We start from the raw sequence: 22,737 nt of genomic DNA on the forward strand, positions 1-22,737 counted from the left end.
TTGAGGATATATTTACTTAAAATTTCACAGGAAAATTTCTCAAATGGTCAATCTGCTTGATTTATTTAAAGCGGGATCCCAAAGTGTTTTACAGCTTTTACAGGCTGGCTGTGTTTATAACCATCCTGGGGAGTCTCTTCTGCAATTCATGTAGCAGAGAGAGGGAAGGAAGGTCGTAATTTCTGTTTTAACCTACTTTTCTAGCACATGACATGACACTGACAAAGTCATCTCTTCTGGAATAAAACCTGCCATGCTTTATCTTCATCCAGAGGAGATCCTTTGGAGAAAGCCAGGGTGAAATAAGTCAAGCACTTCCCCGCGCACCACCCCCCACCCCCACGCCCCGCCCAGGATTCTGCTCAGATATGTGCAGAGAAAATTCAGTGATATCTGAAAGCAGAGACTGTGAGGAGCTCCAGCTCATTTTATGGATCACAGTGCAATTGCAGACCAAATGATGTTTCAAGGAAACCGGTTCCGTGTGTTCAGAGTTCAAGATATGACTGCCCAAGGCAGAGTTTCCTACATGTTGGAAATAATTTCTCTCTTCCACATTTGGCAGATTCAAACAAGTCTTGAGTGCTAAATAAGCCAGTTCTATGAATAAATCAGGGGTAGAAGAACTCAAATTTGAGGTGTTGTGAGATTTGAAATAACTGAAAGCTTGACGTTGGCCATGAGGCACTTCAAAATAGTCTGGAGTTTGATGAAAGATTTTGCATTCGAGATGCCATTGGGATATTTCAGGAGGAAACCTCCTGGTGGGTTCACCCAAAGTTTGTAATAAACAAAATTGAAATATCTGCACTCCAGCTGCTACCTTCCACTCTAGTCAAGAGCAACAGAAGCAGCTCCATCTTAGCAAACACCCTGTGACTGCTGGGGGAAGAGAAATGGATATACTGGGCTCAAACGCTGAACTGGGAGGGCAGAAGGGCAGGAGAGGTAGCAGGTGGAAGGAGGAAAAAGAGACCTTATGGATAAATCCATAGGCTCTTGGAGAGAGGAGTTCTCATAGATCCCTCAGAGATGTAAACCAGGACCTCATATTCTTCTCAGGAGACAGGATCTTCTACTATTGTCTGAGTTGGGTCTCACCAGGAACAGACGCTGGAGAGGCTAAAAAACCAGGAGGTACCCCCACCTTATCCACCCTGTGAAGGGTAAGATATCCTTACCCTCCTGGTTCCTATCCAAAGGGAAGACAAGTTATGTTAGAGACAAGGAGCTCCTTTGGGAAGCATTTGAGAAGTCCTCCTTCAAGGTCATGACAGCGGTTTCTGTTTTTATAGTGCAGCAGGATCTGTAGTTACATTACAGACACAGGGATTGGTTCTCCCCTTCCATAAATCAGGTTTCCCTCCTCACCACTCCCCCAAGCCACAGTACAGTCATGCCTGACCTATGTTGATAAACTCCAGAGCATCATGCCAACCGGAAGGATTGTGATTCGCCTCATCCTGACCCCTGTCTCCTCTCCATCACCTGAGTGCCACCATGCCCTGCTGAGCCTCTGGCCCTGCCATTGCCAGGGTACGGTGATGCAGCGGTGGGCCTTGGAGTAAGCACATCCCCAGGAGTCAGTCTGGATGCGGCCAGCCTGCTTTAAGAGAGGAAGAACATTTAATAGCATGGAATTGGTCTGCTCCAGGCCATGGGGGCACAGCACCAGTGAGCCTGCTGAACTAATTTATTGGTGTACATGTAGCAATAATATCTTCCTCCCATGCTTCTGTCTATCCTCAGTATAGGGAACAGAGCACTTTGCATTTTTACAAGTAACTTTGCAATTTAACAAGTAACTTTGCAATTTAACAAGTAACAAGTGAGAATACAGAAACTTGGAAAAAAACCAAGACAAAACAGTGGCAGTCCTGTGGAGGTGAGAGTGAGCAAGGGCCAACTCCTGGGACAGATGTGGGCTGACTTCATGTCAAAACACCCCACACAGAGCCATGCATAGCTTCAGGGAAGTGTAGGCAGAGTTAAATCATGTGTGAGGAGGAGAGGCTGGGGTCTCCATAGCATTGGGCTGTTGTTAACTTTGGAGGGCAGAAATGAGATAGAGAGCTGGGAGAGCAAAGGGTTTGGAAAACTTCTTGTACTCTGAGTAGGAAAGAGCAAGCACCAGGAACTGGTTGAGTTTCTGCCACATATAATCCTGCTTCCAGGCTGATCCTGTCCAGAGTCACTCTTTCAAATCAGGTGAAAGAACTTGGTCTCCAGAGAGAAGTGACATCCCCTCCTGGCTCATCATCTGGACACCACATGTATCTCACTGCTGCTGGTGGCCCAGCAATATGAGGGAGAGAGTTGGGTTGAGGTGTTGGATATCGGGTTGTGTCTTGTTTCCTTAACATCCCTTAAACTTCCTTTCAGCCACTCCTGTTCCTCTGCAACGCTGCTAAGCAGTGCTGCAGCACACCCGAGCAGCCAGTGCTCCCCATCATGTAGGCCATCCATGGGTAGGAGTGGCAAGCCTGGGCATTTAAACCCTCCATCTGGCCTCTTGGCGAGGGATCTCCCCACTTAAAGATTTCAGAAGTAGGGTCGCTGCTTGTAGAGTGGATGGTGAGGAGAGGGATTTCCATCTGCATGCGAAGATGGACATCCCAGCCTGTTCCAGCTCATGGGAAACACAATTCATTTCCCACCTGGGGTTGCTCTGTCACCCTCACACCACTTCTCTGGTTTTCTTGCAGAAGGTATGGCGGAAGCTGTCAGCTCAAGCAGGGACTGCCTTCAAGCAGGCGAGTCCTGTACCAATGACCCCATCTGCAGTGCCAAATTCAGGACCCTCCGGCAATGCATCGCAGGCAACGGAGCCAACAAGCTGGGCCCTGACGCCAAGAACCAGTGCCGGAGCACTGTGACAGCCCTGCTCTCCAGCCAGCTCTACGGCTGCAAGTGCAAGCGAGGCATGAAAAAGGAGAAGCACTGCTTGAGTGTCTACTGGAGCATCCACCACACGTTGATGGAAGGTCAGTCAGGCAGGGCACCCATTTCTGATGATCTGCCTAAAAGGGAATTACTGCTGGGGTTTTCTGCAGAGCTCCTCAGCACCAGAGTGACTGCAAAAAAGGTCACCCCTAATAGTATCCCGTTCCCTCTCAAGACCTACTAATCCCCATGCTAATGACATTTTGGGGAAAGCAACCTTGAAAACCTGAAACATATCGTTCCTTCTCTTTTTTTAACCTGGCCTCTTTTTTATGATGTTCTCAGTATACCTTGAGATCTTTTGCTGGGGAAATGCATAGTATGTTTGGCATCTAAGTACACTAGCCAAGCCCATGAAAGCCATGGATTTTACAGAAATACTACACAAAGCTTGGGCATTAAGGAAAAAACAGCATGAACTTAAAAAATCACTCTCCTGGAGGTTTCCAAATGCACCAGTGTCTTTGGGTTAGCGAAGATTTGGGGCTGGTGACATCAAGTTGGAATTGAAAGTGTTCCCAGAGCCAGTATTTTGTAAGTTTGGATTTTGACGTTTTTTAAGAGTCATCATAAAAGTGCGCCTCAGTGGCCATAACTCTTCCTTGTCAGGCTGGTGAGTATTTTATGCACCATGAAAATTAAAATGGGGAATAAAACAGAACCTTCCAGCCATGGGCTGCAAAATAGATTAATAAAACATTGCTGGCTGAAAGCTGAAAGGAAAAGTGCAGGGGTGATAATACAGGCCAAAAGGCCAAGCAAAACAATGAGGATGGAGACTGTAACGCATGGGCTTGCCAGAATGGGAACTGCTTGATCAAGTTCCCGGAAAGCTTTCAGGTGCCACAGCTGGCAGGATGTGGAGTATGGTACTATGAACTGACTGGGGAAATAAGAGACCTCAGCACCCTCCAGGATCCGATCTTTCCCATAATTATGTGCTGGGTGGCTCTGTCTGCATTGAAGTGAAGCCCGGGGAAGAGGTGGCAATCCAGCCTCTCCGTTCATCTCAGCAGGCTGCATCGCAGCTCCTTCCCTGCCTACCTTTGTGGCCTGAAGCTCTGGACACAGTTCATCTGTGATGTGGCTGGGCAGCACAGTGGTGTCAAAAGGACTTCCAGCTGCGGGACCACTGCTGGAAGAGCAGTGAAAGGATGGTAGGGAGTGCTGGGAGCAGGCAGGGGCCAGGCAGGAGTGAGTCTCCTCATACAGAGTGGGAGATGGATGCTGGATGGCCTTCCTACCCAGAGGCTTGGGATCTCTGTCTTGGGATGACTGTGAGAGGGTTGTTACCGCAGCCTGCCAAGACTCTGCCCTACTTCTCCTCTGCTGTCATGTCCTGAGCCCCACATTCTTTTCAAGCACTGGGTTCACTTCCAATGCATATTCACACTCCCAAACCTTTGATTTCCTTGCCTTAATTTCCCCAGGGAAACATACTTCATAACAGTCACATGTTTCAGAGTCCTCACACATGTTTAATTGACTGAGAAAGGAAGCCAATCCACATGGTCTGTGTACAGCTTTGTCTCTCAGTTATACATACCCAGGAGGCTGTAAAAAGCTTCCTAGAAGCCCTCTTATAAAATCAATTGGGGAAGCGTGTGCTCAGGGAATTTACAAAGCATGCTATTTACTCAGCTTCTCTTGAGCGTGCCTGTGTTTAGCCACCTTCCCATTTGGAGACACAATAACATGATGACAACCCGATAACAATTCTCTGATAAGGTGCTATATCATCAGGACATAAAACTGCTACGCTGGAACATACAAATGGGCCCCTCTCCAGTCAGTAACGATGCAAGATATTTCAATGAAGGTGTAAAGCTGCCTTGTAATGCACCTGTGGTAATTGCACAGGGCTATGTGCCCTGGGAGCCATTTCTTCCTGACCGCAGCTGGTGATCAGCATATGCCCAGAGCATGAGGTTTGATAGTCCTTTTATCCCAGCCAGTACATCTGCTGCTGCTGTCCATATCCATCTAAACGTCTAATAAAAAAAAAAAATGATACTGAGCTGTTTGCTTCAATAATATTCTGTGGTATCCATCAGGATGACGGGGCATTACAGACCATTGAGCGGATGAAAGGGAAGCACCGATTGAATAAAATTAGCTTCCCAGCAAGTTAAAAATGAAGAAGGGAAGTTTCTGTGGGAGCTGTGGATCATTAGCTCTATGCCAAGTAAGAAAGAGCTGCTGGCAAGGAGAAAGGGAGAGGTGTTAATAAATACGAAGGCATGTGTTGCCACACACACAACCCTGTGCACAGCCCTGGCTGCATCCTAGGAGGGAGCGATGGCCATTGACCCAGGGAGGCACATGTAGGAAATAGCAAGAACGGTAATGGAAACCCCATGTATGTAGGGAGCCGGTGGTTTGAACTCTGCCCACGAGTAAGAGCCTGCGCTACAGCCCGGTGTCCTCCGTGGCAAACCCTGTAGAGGGGCTCAAGACTTGAACTGTAGAGGGTGGCAACTCACCACTTCCCCGAGAGCCTGTCTGACTCCAAAGCTGTGGTATATTTTTTAAAGCCAGTTACATCCTATCCCCTTCTTTAAGGGTATGGCCACACATCAGTTCCCGTGACTCTGAGTATTCATTTACTTACGACTTTTGGAGCACATATCCCCTTGGACACACCAAGCAAACCTGCACTGCAGCTGTTGAACCTTGTACATCTCAGACATCCCTCAGGAGGCTCAGCTGCCTTCTCACCGACTTCTCTTTTCACCCCAGGCATGAATGTACTGGAGAGCTCCCCTTACGAGCCGTTCATCAGGGGCTTTGATTACGTCCGGCTGGCATCCATCACCGCAGGTAGGTGGGTAGGAAGATGCTCTTACTGGTTCAAACTGGGGGGCAACTGGCTGTGGGCCCAAGCACTACAGACAGGGCAGTGTTCTCTGCTCTCCTGGAATTTCTTCACAAAGCATTGCATGTTTCATGTCTAGCAAGCATTTTCCCAAGGGGCCGCTTATGATTCCTGTGCTGAACTGCTACATGTCCTAGTAAGAAGCACTTGTGATTTTTGTCCTTTGGCTTTTTCATGTCCATGCTATGAAGGGTTGGCACTGAGGGCTGTGGTATGAAGACCTCTCCCAACGAGCCATCATGGGTGGGCTGATTCTTCTCCATAGCAGGTGGATGACCTGTGCCATGCAGACACCCTGCCGAGCAGGGGCTGCTGGGGTATCATTAGGTATGAGAAGGTTCTTCTACATGATTCACAGGGTCAAACTGTGCAGGCAAAAAGGCCAATAACTCGACCTACAGGTTGATCCCAGCCACAGCCTTTAACCCCTTTAGTCCCTGTGGGCAAGCGCAGGACTCAGACCCATGTTCTGCTCTGCATCATGTAATCCACTTAATAACATGAGCAGAGCTGCCCGACACCTTTTAACCCCCTTGTGGGCATGAACCTCCAGCTCAGCAGTTGAAAGGTCAGTGCGGTAGCTATTAAGCCATCCATCACCAACATCACAGCTGCCGTCACAACCAGCCTTCAACTCTTCTTGTGCACCACAGCCATGGGGAAGGTTTACTGACTGTGATTTTTGTTAGCAAACTACCTGTCTGAAAGCAGGTAATGTGTGAGTCTCTGGCAGATGTTCCAAAACAGCAGTCCTGTTGCAGCACTTCCCAAATGGGCACCTGACTCTGGGGTGGCATCCACAGCTGGAGTGCACCCAGGTGAGTGAGGAGCAGCAAGTCCCTGCAGCTGATGGACGTCTGCAGCCGCCTCAATGGTGAGGCGCTTGTTAGGTGAAAATGTCCAGAGGCAAATTAACCCATCAGTCCTCGACAGTCTCAACAGCGAGGGGAAGCAGGTGCTCCTTGACCTCACACCTTACTGACTCCACTTGACTGATTTGAGCATGGAAAGTGAAGCATGCACAAAGCTGTTGCTGGGTTGTGGCCTTCTTTACTGGAGTTTTTCCCCCTTTTGCTGAGTCCTACAGGGCTCTACAGAGCACGGCAAAGACCTGGGGGGGCATGGAATTTTTATGCATGATTAAGACATTGTCAGGTTTTTAAAGCAGACTGAAAACAGTTGGGCAGCAAAGCAAATGGATCCAGAGCAGCAGAGATATGTACCAAAGGACTCAGCATCCACCTAGGGACATTAATTTTCTTGGTTTAACCTTTTTCACCCTATTTATACTCATCGACACTTTCTATAACATAACTTACAACCTGCCGCCCTGTACCTGTCCAGTGCCTAGGATCATACAGGTAGCATTGCCAAAAAAAGCATTTCAAATATATATAAAAAAATAAAATTTCCAAGAACTTGTTGAAACATAAGACATCCCCATGACCGTATGCCAAGTCAGAGCCCACTTTTACATAAACAATATATGGCCACCATTAAAACTTTACAAAGGGAATTATGTCCCTCCACTCTAATTGTCGTGGTGATTTAAAAAAGCACATCCTCTGTTGTTGTGTGGGAAGAGGAGAAAAGCTGGTGTGTTCCCTGTGATTCATTAACTGAATGGGTAATGAAACTCTTCCAAGTAACTGTTTCCTACACCTTTGCTTGACAGCTCCCCAGTGTAAAATGATGCTCTAACAATATTCATCTCTGGGCATTTTTAAAGGGAAGTAGCTACGTGGTGGGAACACACCAAGCAAACATTTCACCCGTCATAAAATAACTGTAATACTGGGAATTTCACTTGCAGCTCACTGTAAGCAGTGAGGACAACAAGAAAGGAAAAATAAATGCTCGGACAAGGAGCATCTGATAATGTCAGTGGAAATGAAGGGGGGCAGCCAGTTCTGAAGTGCTCAGAGAGCTTGTCAATGTTTTAACACTTGTCAGCAGTGACTGGTTGGTTTTAACTCCAAGCCAAAGACAGGGCTTGACTCTACGTTGGAAATTTATCATTCTGGGGATTTTTCCTCTGTGAAAAAATCCTTCTCTGCTGGGGAGAAAGTCTTTCTAGCGTGCTTCAGGTCATGGGCTTAATTCAGAGAAGTGAAAAATGGTTCCAGATTCATTTTCTCTCTCATGCTTGACATACCCTCATCAGTCCGATCAGACAGAGCCTAAAGTCTTGACCGACTCCCACCAGGGACTCTGTAGCATTTCCCCCTTCTATAAAACAAAGCCCCATCCATCTCTGAAGGAGCTCTAAAACCAGTGTTAGACAAATACCTTTCCCTCTTACCTATTCCCCACATTTGCACAGAAGAACATTGGCATGCAAACTCCTGAGACCTCTATTTGCCCACCGAAGCAGTGTGTTTCTCATCCCTCACTGCGGTTTTTGCTTTATTTTCCTGATTGTTCCTCCTGCTGCAGGTTTTCCTCCACCTTCCCTGCACCCCCCCAGCACACCCCTGCTCTCCCACCCCAACTGCTGATTTGGGACTTTCTTTCTCCTCTTGTTTAAAAGGGTGGAAATGCAGAGCAATTTAGCTGAAGCCAGCAAAGGGGTAACCTTGCAAAGTGTGTGGGGAGAGACCCTCATGAGCTCACATGTGGGCAGCATCAAGGTCCCAGGGGCATCAGGTTGGACGGTAGCTCTGATCCCCATCCTGTGAAGGTGCTGTTGCTGCTTGGGACCTGGGCAGTGCTGGGCTGGATGGGAGAAGTCAGAGCACTGTTGTGGTGCTCTGAGCCTCAAACAACTCTCACTTAGCTGGCAAGGTCCTGGGATGAATGTAGCACAGCTGCTGCCAAAGCCAGACTTGACTCTCCGGAGGTCTGCGGAAACTTGTTGCACCGGGCAGAAAGTTTGAGGTGCAAGGGCTAGTGCAGACTGCCCACAGAGCAGGAGATCCAGCTTTGCCACCGACTCAGTGCTTGATCTTGAGCCATATTTTGGAAAAAGAAGGTCCATTAGAAGAGGTCCCATCACACCGGTGGATCCAGTCAGGGCCATTCTAATGGTTACAGTCTTCCCAGGCCTCAAGTTGGTTAATTCACATAGGTAAAGTGTTACGAGATGCCCAGGGTAGAGCAAAGCTTCATTTTGTTAAACATAGGAGCTCGATGGAGCAGGCTCTGGGGTGTGAGATTTGTTGTGTGGCCATGGCACCTCTCGGGAAAGGTGAGTAGGGAAAGCAGATTTGGTCCTTTCAGGACACAGAGAGCAAATGTGGCCTTCACCCTGGCCACTGCCTTCCCAGAGCAGGTGGTGGTCTCACCGAGGTGGCCATGGATGGGAGCAGGATGGGGATGAAGGTCCTGGCATAAAGTGCTGCTGCTGGTGGGGAGGTCAGTGCAAAACCCCATCACCAGCTTCCACCACCCCACAGGGTCCGAGAACGAGGTGACCCAGGTGAACCGGTGCCTGGATGCCGCTAAAGCTTGCAACGTGGACGAGATGTGCCAGCGGCTGCGGACGGAGTACGTCTCCTTCTGCATCCGACGCCTGGCCCGGGCCGACACCTGCAACCGCTCCAAGTGCCACAAGGCTCTGCGCAAGTTCTTCGACCGTGTGCCGCCAGAGTACACCCATGAGCTGCTCTTCTGCCCCTGCGATGACACAGCCTGTGCCGAACGCCGGCGGCAGACCATCGTTCCTGCCTGCTCCTACGAGTCCAAGGAGAAGCCCAACTGCCTGGCGCCTCTGGACTCCTGCCGGGAAAACTACGTCTGCAGGTAATGTTTGCGCACCGGGGTGGCCAACATGAAGAGATGTCCCTTGGCCAAGCCTAGGGGTTCACCACTGGTGACAGCCTGAAGTCCAAAGCCAATGCACTCATGTGAAGTATCCTGTCTGGAGGCACCTATCTCACCACATCAGGCCATTGCCTGAACTCCTTCCCATCACCCGTGTCCTTGTCCCATACTCTATACAGAAGGCATTAACAGACAGGAGAAGATCTGATATGTTTGCGCTGGAGTTTTTTAGACCTTTTCTGTGGGTTTTTTGCTTTAGTCCTAAAGAAAGATTTGCTATGGAAATAGTTCCAGGAAGGTGCAAACTAAGTAGGGATGTGGTGTGGGATGCTTGCAGCCACTGTCTCCTCACTGTCTATCTTCCCTAACCCAGAGCATCCTACAGCAGAAACCAAGCCATCCTAACAGTCACAGGCACTTGTACATACCTTAAAACCATGGCTTCCTTTTTTTTTTTTCTGTTTTTTTTTAGAAAAATTAATTACATACAAAAAATTATATACCCTTCTGCTGCAAGGCTGGATGTTCTGGTGAGTTCAGTAGGAGTCTCAGAGTCATGGTTGTCACTTGAGATCGACCCCAATAGTATGGGGCCAGGGCGGTTTGCTCCTCTGTTTCCATTAAAGCCCCATGCATGCACATGCGCACAGACCCATCCCCATGTGCACACTCACAGGCATACCCCTTAAGTGGTTTTCCCTCAGCTGTACTATTGTCACCCTTCTATTTCTCAGAAAGTCTTTTGCTATTCTGGAAGGTTAATCCACATGCAGCTCTCAGGAGTGGAGTCCATTTGTCGGTATGAGATGTAAGCCTGTAAGAGCAGCCAGACTGCACCAAACCTAGTGGTCTCAGCCCAATGTCCTGTGTGCAGCTTCGGCCACAAGCTGACAGCTGGAGAACAGCACAAAAGCAAGCATAGGACACATTTCCCAGTACTGTCCCAGTCTCTAATTGTTGTGGGCTTTGGGACTTCCTGAGCTGAACTTCCAACAGCCATCCCCTACCTGCATGTCATCTTGAAATTACCATTAAAAAATTCTGTCTTTTCACAAAGAGAGGCGAGAGCAGTAGGATCTTCTTAGAAGGATGGACCGGTACTAACACCTTCACCCCTCTGCATCCCAGAAACATGGATGAAGGCGAGCAACTGAGCCAGACATCTGAGATGCAAAGGCCCCGAGGCACACCAGCTCTTGCTCAGATTTCCCCCAGGTGCTCAGGGAATGAGAAATGGACAGGTACTGCCCTCTCCCTAAGAAGACAAGTGGGCCCAGCAGGGAAGAGGAGGTTCAAAGGGGAGAGTGTTTCTTCCCAGGAGGCTGGAAACCATTTCCTGCAAGCAGCACAGCTGTTAATTATCTGGTTCCTTGGTCTCTGAATATATAATATAAAACATCCCCTAGAGACATGGTGGGAGCAAGGGGTTGATGTGTGACCTGGTCAAAGCTAGCGGTGCAGAAACCACAAGAAGAGCCAGAAACAAATCATGACACTTTCAAGAAATTAAGTGAAATGCTCCAGGGCTCACCCTGCCTGCACTGCTTAGTCCTCCTGTAGCTTCATCACAGCTGTAATCCCTAGAATGTCCCAGCTTGGAGGGGTGGGCTTTACTAATTTGAATAATACAAAATATTTGAGTAATACAAAGCCTGCAATCAGTACCTCCCTCCCCTAAATCATGCAGCAAAAATTTGGGCAAGAGTTTGCCTGGCTGTGGCACAGGAGAAAGGGGTTGGTATGGGGAAAACCTGGGAACAAAGAAGAGAAGGAGAAGATTGGAGAGGAGGAGAGACGTGGGCAGGAAGGTGCAAGTCAGAGTGCTGACTGACCAGGAGTGCCGACAAATTGTCTGGAAGAGAGGGGCTGTCTGGGAGGAGCAACATGCTCAGTTTTTCTGAGATTGCCCATGCAGGGCAAACATTTGAGGTTCTCAGCCCAGGGTTCAGACACTGCAGGTTGTCATCTAAAGGGCCCTGCCTTCAAGCGTTGCCAGTGTTAGTGCTCACTTGAATTTCCTAAGCAGTTCAAATGCCATGTGAGATGCCTTCTCACCTGGCCACGGGATGCCTGTTTAGATGGATCTGGACTTCCAGAAGTTCCTATGCCCTACCTGAAAACCCCATGTGGATGTCTTAGATATCCCACAATGTGCAAACACCACCAGATGCCCGTGTGCCAGCAACAGACTCATCCCTAAGGAATTAGATGGCAAATATCTGTTTAACAGCATGATTTAGAGTTTATCCAACCAAGCCAGCTGGAGAACCACAAGCAAAGAGCAATCAGTCTGAACGATGCACCTCCTTCCCTGCGTGGCCCGAACAGTCCCAGCAAGCCCGGTGTGTGACTCAAAGCTGCTTTGTGCTAAGTGGTTTGGCGCTTTGACCTAGGTGAAGTGAAAACTGAGGCACAGTGGTCTGTAGTCGGAGCTGTATGGCATATGCTTCTTGCTCCACAGACTCCAAAGAGTCCAACTTTCTCCTGGGAATGGGTGCCTGCAGAAAAGGATGTGGCAGCATGCAGAGGGATTATAGAAGAATTAACGTCGATGATATACAGCTGTGGGCTTGCTTCAGGGGCAGTGGGTTGGCTGACGTGGGTAACGTGCAGCTGTGGTTGGTTCCTGCAAAGTAGTTAAATAGCTCTAAGGGGTATGGAAGAGAAGTATTGGATGAAAAGAGACCCAGAAGAAGTAGAGGGAGGAAAGAGAGAATGCCCTGTGTGTAAGAGAGACAAGGAGAGGCCCTGGGAGAAGTAGGGGGCCTGGATGAGGAGAGGCTGGAAGAAGAGGAGCCCAGAGAAGGGATACAGCAGAGACAAGAAGCAGGGTGGACTGGCCTGAAGAGGATGAAGAAACAGCACAGACAGTAGATGAACCTTTTGAAACCTTGTGGGAATTGGTGGCCGTGCTGGGGCAAGGCACGGGAACTACTGATTGAAGTTAACCTGGTATGGGATGGTAAAAGCCTTGTTGCAGCTGGCTGGTTTTGATGGCGCTGTGACAGCAGCATCCCTAATGGTGGGTAAAGCATTTCACATCTAAGGCTTTGGGCATTTTCCTTAATCTGAGGATGGCCTTAGCTACATCTAGAACACAGTCTTTGAAGAGAGAGAAACTGGACCAGAGTGACTCTCTCTTTCAGCAAATCAGCCTAAAAATGAAGGCTTAAGTCTCTAAAGGGAGTTATTACCTAAGAGATGGATAATGGCAATACAGAATGAATCCCCTCACTGCCTGCAACAGCTCTTCCCTTGAAAACCAGCTTCACACACAAGAAAAACATTTTTTTCCAAGACTGGACCTTTCTCGCGCTCCCAGAGGAGGTATGTAAAACATCATCTGCAGCCCCTATTTCTGTCTCATCTCAGAGTGATAAAACCTGCTCCGGGGTTCATTGGGGAGGGGGCAGGGCAGGAGAGTATGCGATGACATCCATTTAAGCTGGTTTAGCAGCACCTGCAGCAGCAAAGGATTTTGCCAATGTGTTCCCTTCTGCAAACACCACCAGTGTGCTGTTATGTCCCTTTTTGCCCTGAATATCTGTGCTAACCTGTCCCATTTTGTGCTTTCACTTCATCAGGTCGCGCTACGCAGAGTTCCAGTTCAATTGCCAGCCGTCCCTGCAGGCTGCCAGCGGCTGCCGGAGGGACAGCTATGCTGCCTGTCTGCTGGCCTACACAGGGATCATAGGTGCGTCCTTTGGCTGGTCTCTCCCACTCTTTGGGTAGGAAATCCTCCTCTGGGTGGGAAACATCTTTCAGGGGAAAATACCCTGGGATGGCCCATCTATCTGCCCTGTCCCTGATGCCATCAGCAGTGATGCTACTGGAAATTGCCACCCACTGCCACCTTGCTGACTTCAGAGGATGTCAGCTTGGGTTGTCAGATGCTGCAGAGACCCAGCTGGCAGCAGTTACTTCAAATGCATACAGAGAAGCACCAATGGCTGTTGGACTTGGTCCATTCTGATGGATGGGATAGACGGACAGCTATTTGGATCAAGATTTCATTCTGATTTAATCCTTCCTTTGCTGTCCGTGACTGTTCTAGAGATTGTTTGGCTTTTTTCAGTGACAATGTGGAACCCTTATGCACGTTCACATGCAGTTTTTTAATGTTATTAGGGAACCTGAGTTCCAAGGAGCTGCCCATTCCGTGAACTAATAACACATTTTAATTGTCTGAAGGCTTTGTTGGTTGTGTGGTGAACAAAAGGGTTGTGGCTGCCTCTTTCCTCCTCCCTGGGAGCAAAGCAGACTGGTGACACCAGCACTTGAGGCGTTTTCTTGTGCTGCCATCATGGAGGGGCTCAGCTGAGGCTATAAGCAGAGCAAGCCAAGAGAGCAGCAAGGAGGGAAATAATCATCCCTCGAAGTACCAGCCTGGTGGTAACACTTCTCCATCCTTCCTGGCAGGTAGCCCCATCACACCCAACTACATTGACAACTCAACGTCCAGCATAGCTCCCTGGTGCACATGCAATGCCAGCGGCAACCGGCAGGAAGAGTGTGAGAGCTTTCTGCATCTCTTCACCAACAATATCTGTCTCCGTAAGTATCGCCCGGCACATCGGTGCTCCGGCAGCATCACCCACAAGCTAGTGAGGCTTCTTGTGAATGAGGGTATGAAGATGCCCTGGTCCTCAAGAGCCTGTAGGTGTCCGGCTCCCTGTGCTTCCAGCAAAGGAGCTCTGAAGACCCTCAGACACATCTGAGTGATGTAGTCCCACTAGCCTGGAGAAGGGGATGTGTGTGCTTTCCCTTGGAAACATTGCCCTGACAACACTTTTTTCCATCTTTCCCACAAAAAGGAAATGCCATTCTGGCCTTTGGCAATGGGACCTACCTAAATGCGGCTGTGTCCCCATCCATCCCCCCCACCACACAGATGTACAAGCAGGAGCGAAATGCCAACAGAGCTGTGGCAACCCTCAGAGAGAACATCTTTGAGCACCTCCAGCCCACCAAGGTAGGAGAGGGCTGACCTGGCCCTAAAAGATGCTTGGCCATGTCTATACCTCCTCTGCTCCCTCCTCACCTAGCTCGCTCTTCCATCTGTGTCACTTCAGCTACGTGCAGACATCCAACCTTTCTTCCAGCTCCTGGAGTTCCTGATTCACCCTCTTCATGCCCTGACATAACTGTCCCCAACATCAAGCACAGGGCTACATCCCCCAGCTCTGCCCTCCTGCTTGTTGGTCACTTTCTCTTTTCTTTCATGGGTGCTAGAGAGAGATACAGGTTTTTTTAGAAGCCATGGAAAATCCATGGGCTTTTCAGGAGTGTAGAAGAGGAGCCAGGACCACTGGTTTGGCTCCTCACCCTCCTGCAGGGCAACTGCACAGCTTCCAACAAGCATTTCAGCTGCCTGGGGCACAGGTTCCTCCCCTCTTAGATGAGGATCCTGGAGGTCATAATGCAGAGGTTTGACTGACTAAGGCTTGCTAAGCATGGGAAAATTTCAGGTCAAAGGTTCTAGTCATCAGCAAATTTAGTATCAAAATAATATTAAAGTTATTTTAAAACAAATAACAGATTAATTTACTGATGATGGAAGTACTAGGCATTAAATATTTTATTTCTAAATAAAAAGAAATGACCTTGATTTGCCAACCACCAGAGTAATTTTCAGACTGGATTATTTTACTACTGAATAATTAACAGTGACCCTGATTTGCTCGATGGTCAGGTAACAAAAGCTGTCAGTTAAGTAGAATCCAAGGACTGAGCATGGGCTTTTCACTGGGTTAGTTGAAGCCTTCAGAGAGCTTTCATGCACATCCTCTTTTTTTTTTCTTCTTTTTTTTTTTTTTTTTTTAAGCCTCTTTCCTGTTTCTTCGGCTGGGAAAACACCCAACTCATCTCACTCTGCTCTCTTTTCACAGAGCAGCAGGTTGGGAGGCACAGACATGTGGCCTCAGCTTCCCTTGCTGCTTTTCAGGGCATTGGTGGCCACACAGAGCACAGGCACACTTTCATTGGGCCATAAACTTTGCACCCAGGAGACCTGGAGGGTTTGCTTCTAGCTGGTGTTCCCCAGACCTTAGTGGTGGCCTGAGGTCCTGACCTTGCACTGAGAACTTTATAAGTGGTGGTGAAGCTGTGAACCTCCCTTACAACTGACAGTCCAGCCCAGGTAGCCAACTGCTGTGGCCACCAACAAGCAGGAAGCTGGAGAAAGCAACTGCAGGAAGGGGTGGCTGTACCACATCGCCAGCCTCCACATGGCAGCAGCATATTCCTCTGCTGAGGTGTGAGTGCTGCTGGAGCATGGTCCCTGCTGACCCTGCAAGAGAAACCGGTGAGCTGGGTCTTCACTTTGGGCTCAACTTCAAATCCAGAGCCTGTTCAAGGAGTTTGGTGCCCCTGGACTTGAGGAGGAAAGCTACAATGGACTCAGTCCACCTGCTTGCCATCTTCATAGCAGTTGGCTTTAAATTATCTCAGTTATCAGCTAATGCGAATAAAGGTCTCTAGTAAAGCAAGTTTTTGACCACAGATGTCCCCTTACAGAAAAGGAGAAGGGTGCAGTTGTCTGCAAGGGATAGGCACCCAGAGTGGGAGTCAGTCACACAAACACATGCACTGGATTTTGAAGTAAGCCACTTGGCTCCCAGCCACTGCTTGGTGAAATGTCTACCAGCCCCATGGAGATGTATTCAATACCCAGGGGACATCTCTGCCTGAAGAGGCCACCAGGTTGAGCTGCTGGCCAGCAGTGGATCTCCATTGACCAGAGCGGGCATCCAGGCAGCCACGTCACACGAAGACCTCCAACCAGTGTCCACACCTGTGGGCTGCACACCCAGTGCTCTGCCCACGAGGTGACCCTGCTTATTCCATGGTGCTAACCCCACCTTCACCCTCATCTCCCACAGAGCTGGGCTGACCCCTGAGATTGCTGGGGTGCTGAGACCAACCCTGGCTTCCTCCGCCCATGCACACACATAGCAAGGCTGCACAGCCCTCAAGCCCTAAATTCTCAGAGGGACCAATGTGGGGGATGACCGCACCGCTCACCCCATGCTGCCTTCTTTCTCTTGCAGGTGGCTGGAGAGGAGAGGCTTCTGCAGGGCTCCACTCGTCTGTCATCAGGGACCTCCAGCCCAGCAGATTCTTCCCACTGGGCAGCCTCTCCGCTGCAGATGTGGCTTCTCCTTGCTCTTGCCGTGCTGAGCCTCCTCATGATGTGAAGCAGGGCAGGCGCACGGCAGGCAGAGACTCTGTGTTGGTTTCTTTACAAAAACAACCAGAACAGTAACTCTTTCGGGGGAGGGAGGGAAGGAGGGAGGGGATGGGAAGGAGAGGTGAGCATGTGGGCATCCCTTCCTCCTCCTCATCAGTCTGCCAATTTATTTGATTTTATACAATCAGCATCATTGACAACCAGCTCATTCTTGGTCCTGGCCACCTTTCCACCCCACAGCTTGGTGGTTGTCTCTCCAGCTCTCTGTGGATGGGGTCAGAGCCATGGACAATTACCTTGGATAAAGTGAAGGAGAGAGCTGAGCCAGGAAATGAGAGCTGAAAAGAAATGCTTTTGCCTGCCCCAGACAAGCGGGGAAAGACTTTTGATGGATGAGTGGTCAGGAGGTTTCCTGAAGCCCTGACTCATGTTGGGGGGCTCTTGACAGGACACATAAAGTGCTGTGGAGCTGAGACTGCCTCCAGGGTTGCTCAGGACCTGAAGGGCAGCCCACCTGGTTCAGACTGAAGAAACCAGAACACCAGTCAGAAGGTTGTTGGTTTTGTTCAGAGGAGAGGATCCTGAAGCACCTCTGGTGTGAACCAAGCAACCACGCTACAAACTGGCTGGCGGGGATTATCCACCTGCTTGAAACCATGGCCAGTGTGCAACCAGCATGCATCTCCAAGCTGTCGCCTACCCCTCAGCCTCTCCTTTTTAGAGAAACATGTCATGTGTTGATGGTGTTCAGGAAGAAACACGTGTGTTGTGTTATGTTTATGGCTGGCTGGCTTCATGTCCCAACCCTAGCAGCTCTATTCACTGGTCCCGTGAAGTGTTTGGGGTAGGTGGTTTTTTGTTACATCCAAACAACCAGAGGCCAATGTTGTCCCGCTCCAGGCTTAACCTTTCTCCATGAAGGATGAATGTGTGAGCACACAGGCAGGACTCAATGCGAGCCCAATTCAACTCATCCTCATGTGCTACCTGTGCATGGAGACGCAAGAGGGTCTTCAGTCAGGGGGTTTCTTTAGTTTTCCTAGGGAGAGACAGAATAGAAGAGGTTTCCTAGCCACCACCCTGGGGACATAAATATCCAGCCAGTTTGTGGAAAGGCCAGGTCAAAAGTTGTGTCATGGGTAGGAAGTGGATTGCTCCATCCTGAAGAGCTGGCAGAGGCAATCGCTTGTGCCTGGGTTAGCGTGTGAAGGGCATTGCCTCCTGCCAAGTCCTGTCTACTCAGCTGAGACATCATTTAAGCAAATGCTGGTGAAGCGACCTATTCTACCGAGCTGCAAGCAGAGCCCCAGCTGGAGAGTGAGGACAAACATCTCTCTGGTCTCTGGGACTACCTGAGCATTTGGGGGTCTTCACTTGAGAAGGCGAGCTGAGGATTCCCAGTGCCTTCTTGGGGGGTGGAACCCCTCGTTAGCTCAAGCCAAGAAAGAAGATAGTAAAGAAGGGTGAGAAGGTTTCCCAGGATAAATCCTTCCCCAGGCTGACCACCATGGGAGGCACAGGAATAACTCCACATTCCTGAGTATTTAGGCCTGGGCTTTGCCGCAGCCCATTTATTCCTTGGTTTGTGTTCCTCCAAGGAACACTACTAGTTCCTTACCTTTTGGATCCATAGGAAGGCTTTGCAGCAGCTGACGCAGCAGTCCAAGGCTTTTTATTCCCATTCCCTGCAGAACACCTTCTGTTGCTTATTGCTTCAGATTCTTCTGAAAAACTGCAGCAACTTTCTTGGGTTCTGGTCCAATATGAAATCATTCTTGTTTTCAGTTGAACACCTGTGGACATGTAAGACATGCACAGAAATCCTCCTGGCTGCATCCTATCCAAAGTTCTGCTCCTCGAGGTCCTCGGGGCTGTAGCACCTGGTTGTCCTAATCCAGGGCGGTGCAAAGGAACATGACAGGATCCAAGTCTTGTGTGCAGGGTGCCAAGTCACACCCCAAATTGAAATTTGCAGGTGAGATCTTCACTGCCAAGAGGCTCACCCAGATCAGAAAAGCAGGCAGGGAGGTAGTACTACAGGCAGGAAAGCCCCTTGCCTCTCTTCAAAGTGCTGTAGCCGTGCATTGAGTTGCTGTGAACATCTCCCCTTTATCCAGGACACTGGTGTCCTCTGAGAGACAGTGGAGCCATCTGTGCATCAAGTGACACAAGTCCTAGCTGCGACTCCGCAAAACTAATGTCCTCTGGGCCACAGGTGAGAGAGGCAATGAAACCCTGATGCTCAGCCCTCCAAAGGCAAGGAACTACCTCCCCATCATGAGGTCATGCTGTGAATTGCCTTCTGCTGCCGCTTTCCTTTCAAGCCCTGTAGTCACATCTAGCTCTTCTACACATCTGGCCCTGACAAGCCTGTCTCCGTCAGCCTTTCACCTCATGTGGGCTGAGCCTCTGCGTAGGATGAGCATGCAGGTGTCAGCTGCTTTCCAGGAGTACTCACTCCCACAATCTCTCATGGCTCCATGCCTCTGTCTCATAACTTGCTGGCGGTGATGTTGAAATGCCGCTCTGCTGTTTCCTTCTCTGGTTGGCAGCCAGCAGAGGCAGACTTTTTCTATGTGGGCAGCGTGACCGGCAACCCCACTTCAGCTCTCCCTTAGGACTGGTATGCTGTGGAAAACAGACATGGAGAATCCTACCTGTAGACTAGCAGGGATGAAGGAGACCTCCAGAGGTTGCTTGGTCCATTACCATGTCCCACAGCAGGACCAATGGTCTGTTTACACTCTCTGGCAGATTTAGCTTAAATGATTTTTAACAGTTTCAGTAAAAGACATCACCATCTCCCCCGGATTTATACCTTGCTTTAAAGACTCCTTAGGATGTTAGTTGTCTCTAAGCATCACAGGCCAACAAGATCCTTGATTCCCATTGCAGTGCCTTCTCAAGCCCTCAGTTTTGGAAGGATGGTAGACCAACAGCTAAAAGTACCCTGAGGCTGCAGGAGGTGACAGCCAGCTACCATGGATCATATCACAGATGCATTGCATGAGCAGCTCGAAAACCACAGCAACAGTCTGCCGGGATCCTGCACAAACTGCAGTGAGGTAGTGCAAACGGGCATCTGCTAGAGGGGGTTCCTCCCTGTGCTCTTGGTTGAAGCACCTCAAAAGCATCTGAGGAGCTGAGGTTACAGGTCTGAAAATGCAGCCCCTACCCTCAGCCTTCGTCCTGTGCGGTTGGACACAGCGTTCTTCAGGCACTGTCCCAGGCCAGGTCCTGCACTCCCGGCGGTTCCCCGTGCTCTGGGGATGCTTCAAAACAGGGAATGAGTGAGGCACAGAGTGATGAGCCCCTCACCCAGCAGTAAAGAGCTGGGTGTTGGGATGGGCAGGCATATTACACCGATTTTTTTTTTAAATAATAATAATCCCCAAACCTGCATGACTTCTTCCTGATCATTTCCCCCTTTTTGCCAATATTCGATGTCAATTCTCCTTCCAAGCCTGCTCACAAATCAAACTTTGCAAAAAAAGGATGCCTTTTGAGCAGCCCTTTTGGAGGAAGGAAGCCCGATCACATTCCTCCCCACTTGCAAACACCTGTGTGCACAGGCCATTTCTTTTCCCTTGTGAAAAGTCAGACATTTTTTTGGATGAAATTTCATCTCTGTTGAACTCTGTGAAGTGAACCACGGACCTTCATTTTTAAGTCTCTTGACTAACCACCAAGTTCACAGCAGCTGCTTGTAAAAGCAAAGGACTGAGCGAGCCAAGAGAGAGAAAGGGAGACCATTTTGTTTTAGGAATTACTCCATACCTGGGGACTTTCGTAAGCACAAAGAAAAGTCATGGGAGAAAATAATAATAATATATATAAAAAAAAAAAAAAAAGAAAGGGAAAAAAGAAAAAAAGATCCAGCCAGACTTTCTGTAGCCACCGAACTCTATTTTTTTTGCTGCTCAGCACCATTCCCAGTGGTTTGGCAGTTCTGGAAGCCTGTGCAATATTGTGTATGTACAAACATCACATCGTTGTCAAAGCAAGAGCGTGAGCAGGGAGGGGGACACTGCGGCAGGGTGCCAGTGCTGGAGCAATAACCACGTGGGGCGCAGGGTGATGCTAAAGGCTGCGTGCGCATGTGTGCACGCATGCACCTCGGGGAGGCGGCTTGGTGCCTGCCTGTACTACTGGGGTATAACTTGTACTTATCTCTTCTGTACATGTCAATATTCAAACATATCCATGAATAAAGCACACATGCATTTTCCTGACCTTCTTGCTCCTATCTGCGATTCCAGACTGTTTGTGTCCGCACGTGCAGGCTCACTGGTTCTGTGCCATGAGGACAGCTGGATGAAATAGGGGGAAGTTTTGGGGAGCTGGCAGAGCGGTGGGGTTCAGGTACCCCGTGCTCGGGCTGGAAACACAGCTCTGATCTGGTGTCTCCCAGCAAGGAAGGGCAGCAGGTGAAAACCCAATTCTGCCGAGATGGAGAGATGTCAGTGCCACCTGGGAAGGGGACACAGACCCACACGAGCCCTGAGGCTGCTTGTGCTGTGTGCAGGGGTGGCGCACACAAAGATTTGGGAGCGAATTGGTGAAGATTTAGCTCAAAGTTGGTGCCAGCACGGGAGGAGGGAGGCATTGCAGGATGTAGCAGGGATGGGAACAATTGCACCTGCAGTTAGAGGTACATGGAGCCACTAATGCTGAGATGCCACCCGGGAGGGTGGAAATACCTGGGGGCGGCTGGTGCTGCACCCTCCCACAGGCAACAGGAGGAGTGAAGATGGAGGAGGGGGGCGGGTGGTGTTTCATGCCAGCCAGGGAGACTTCTGTTCATGCCACAAACATCTGTGAGTTATTTCTGGCAACTTTAAAAAAAAAAAAAAAATCACAGGGAAAATTGATTACAGGCAAATTGAATGTTTTCTTGCCAATTTTGGGTAGAAAAAAAATTCTAGAAAACAAATGTATAAAAAATTCATACAAAAATGGTGAGTGAAATTCAAGTTGGTTCCTAAACACAAAGTGAGTTCAAGGTCAAACCTAGAAACGTTGTACTTTTTCCTCCCCAAACCCATGTTTGTCTTCACCCATGGATGAAGCAGCTGGGGATACAGTGGGGTAGCAAAGCCCCAGGGTCAGGGCCAGACTCGGGGCTCTCATCAAAGCCATTTCCCTCCCCACAATGCGCAGGCTGTTTCGGTGGCTGGGGTTTTGCAGACTCAAAGAAAACTTCCTGGGAAAGTTCCAGCTGGTCGAACCCAAAACGTGCTGTGAAAACCTTGCAGGCCTGATGTATTTACCCTGCACCTTGGCAGGCGGCTCAACCAAGGTCAGCACCTGAAAAGCTGGGGAGGGGGGGTGGTCCAGGGCCAGACATTGATAGCAGGGTGCCAGCAGCTGCTGGGGTTTAGGGGGACCTGGCCTTGAAGGAGAGATTGGGACTCCCATGGTTGCAGGGTTTCTCCTTGCCTCTGTGTGCTGGTTTCATCGATATGGGGTGAAGCATGGGGCTGGTTGAGGCATCCCCACTCTGGGTCATAGCAACTGGCTTCAAGTGAGCCTGGAAATCACCCTAAAATTTAGGGTGAAGAGATTTTGGAGCAGGAGCACCACTAATAGCCAGAAGGGGCTTTGCCTGACCCCCACTTCTATCACATCCCTGGGTTCAGGGAGAGTTGCAGGGGGCTGTGGCTGTGCCCACAACAGAACTGAGCCCCACTCCCCCCTCCAGCCAGGGACAAAATGCTGGAGCAGGAGCAAGTGAAGTGATTTCCCCCAGTTCCCAGAGAGAAGGTCCTACAGCCTCTGTAGCCCCCCGAACAGAGAAAAACCTGGGGCATCTCTGGAGGTTCGGGGGGCTCCCTCAGCAGAGGGGACCTGGTGGGACCAACAACTGCAGCCACAGCACAAATGAAATCCTGCAGCTGATGTACAGCTGCTGCGAGGGGACGTTTAAAGCAGAAACAACAGTTTGCCATCCGTTATCTCCATGCAAACG

The 22,737-nt window shown here is 49.5% G+C and overlaps 1 protein-coding gene across 1 annotated transcript in view; it reads left to right on the top strand.

The window, feature by feature from the left end:
* Window positions 1-21,001, top strand: part of GFRA4 (GDNF family receptor alpha 4) — a 76,154-nt gene extending 55,153 nt beyond the window's left edge. The window contains exons 2-8 of the mRNA XM_013300843.3: window positions 2,706-2,984; window positions 5,683-5,763; window positions 9,214-9,559; window positions 13,165-13,274; window positions 14,000-14,134; window positions 14,395-14,552; window positions 16,630-21,001. Coding sequence (XP_013156297.3) covers window positions 2,706-2,984; window positions 5,683-5,763; window positions 9,214-9,559; window positions 13,165-13,274; window positions 14,000-14,134; window positions 14,395-14,552; window positions 16,630-16,776 — 1,256 coding nt within the window. The 3' untranslated portion in view covers window positions 16,777-21,001. The remainder of the gene's footprint in view (window positions 1-2,705; window positions 2,985-5,682; window positions 5,764-9,213; window positions 9,560-13,164; window positions 13,275-13,999; window positions 14,135-14,394; window positions 14,553-16,629) is intronic.
* The last annotated feature ends 1,736 nt before the right edge of the window (window positions 21,002-22,737 follow it).

Source organism: Falco peregrinus, chromosome 2 (assembly GCF_023634155.1).
Source record: "Falco peregrinus isolate bFalPer1 chromosome 2, bFalPer1.pri, whole genome shotgun sequence".
Classification (NCBI taxonomy): domain Eukaryota; kingdom Metazoa; phylum Chordata; class Aves; order Falconiformes; family Falconidae; genus Falco; species Falco peregrinus.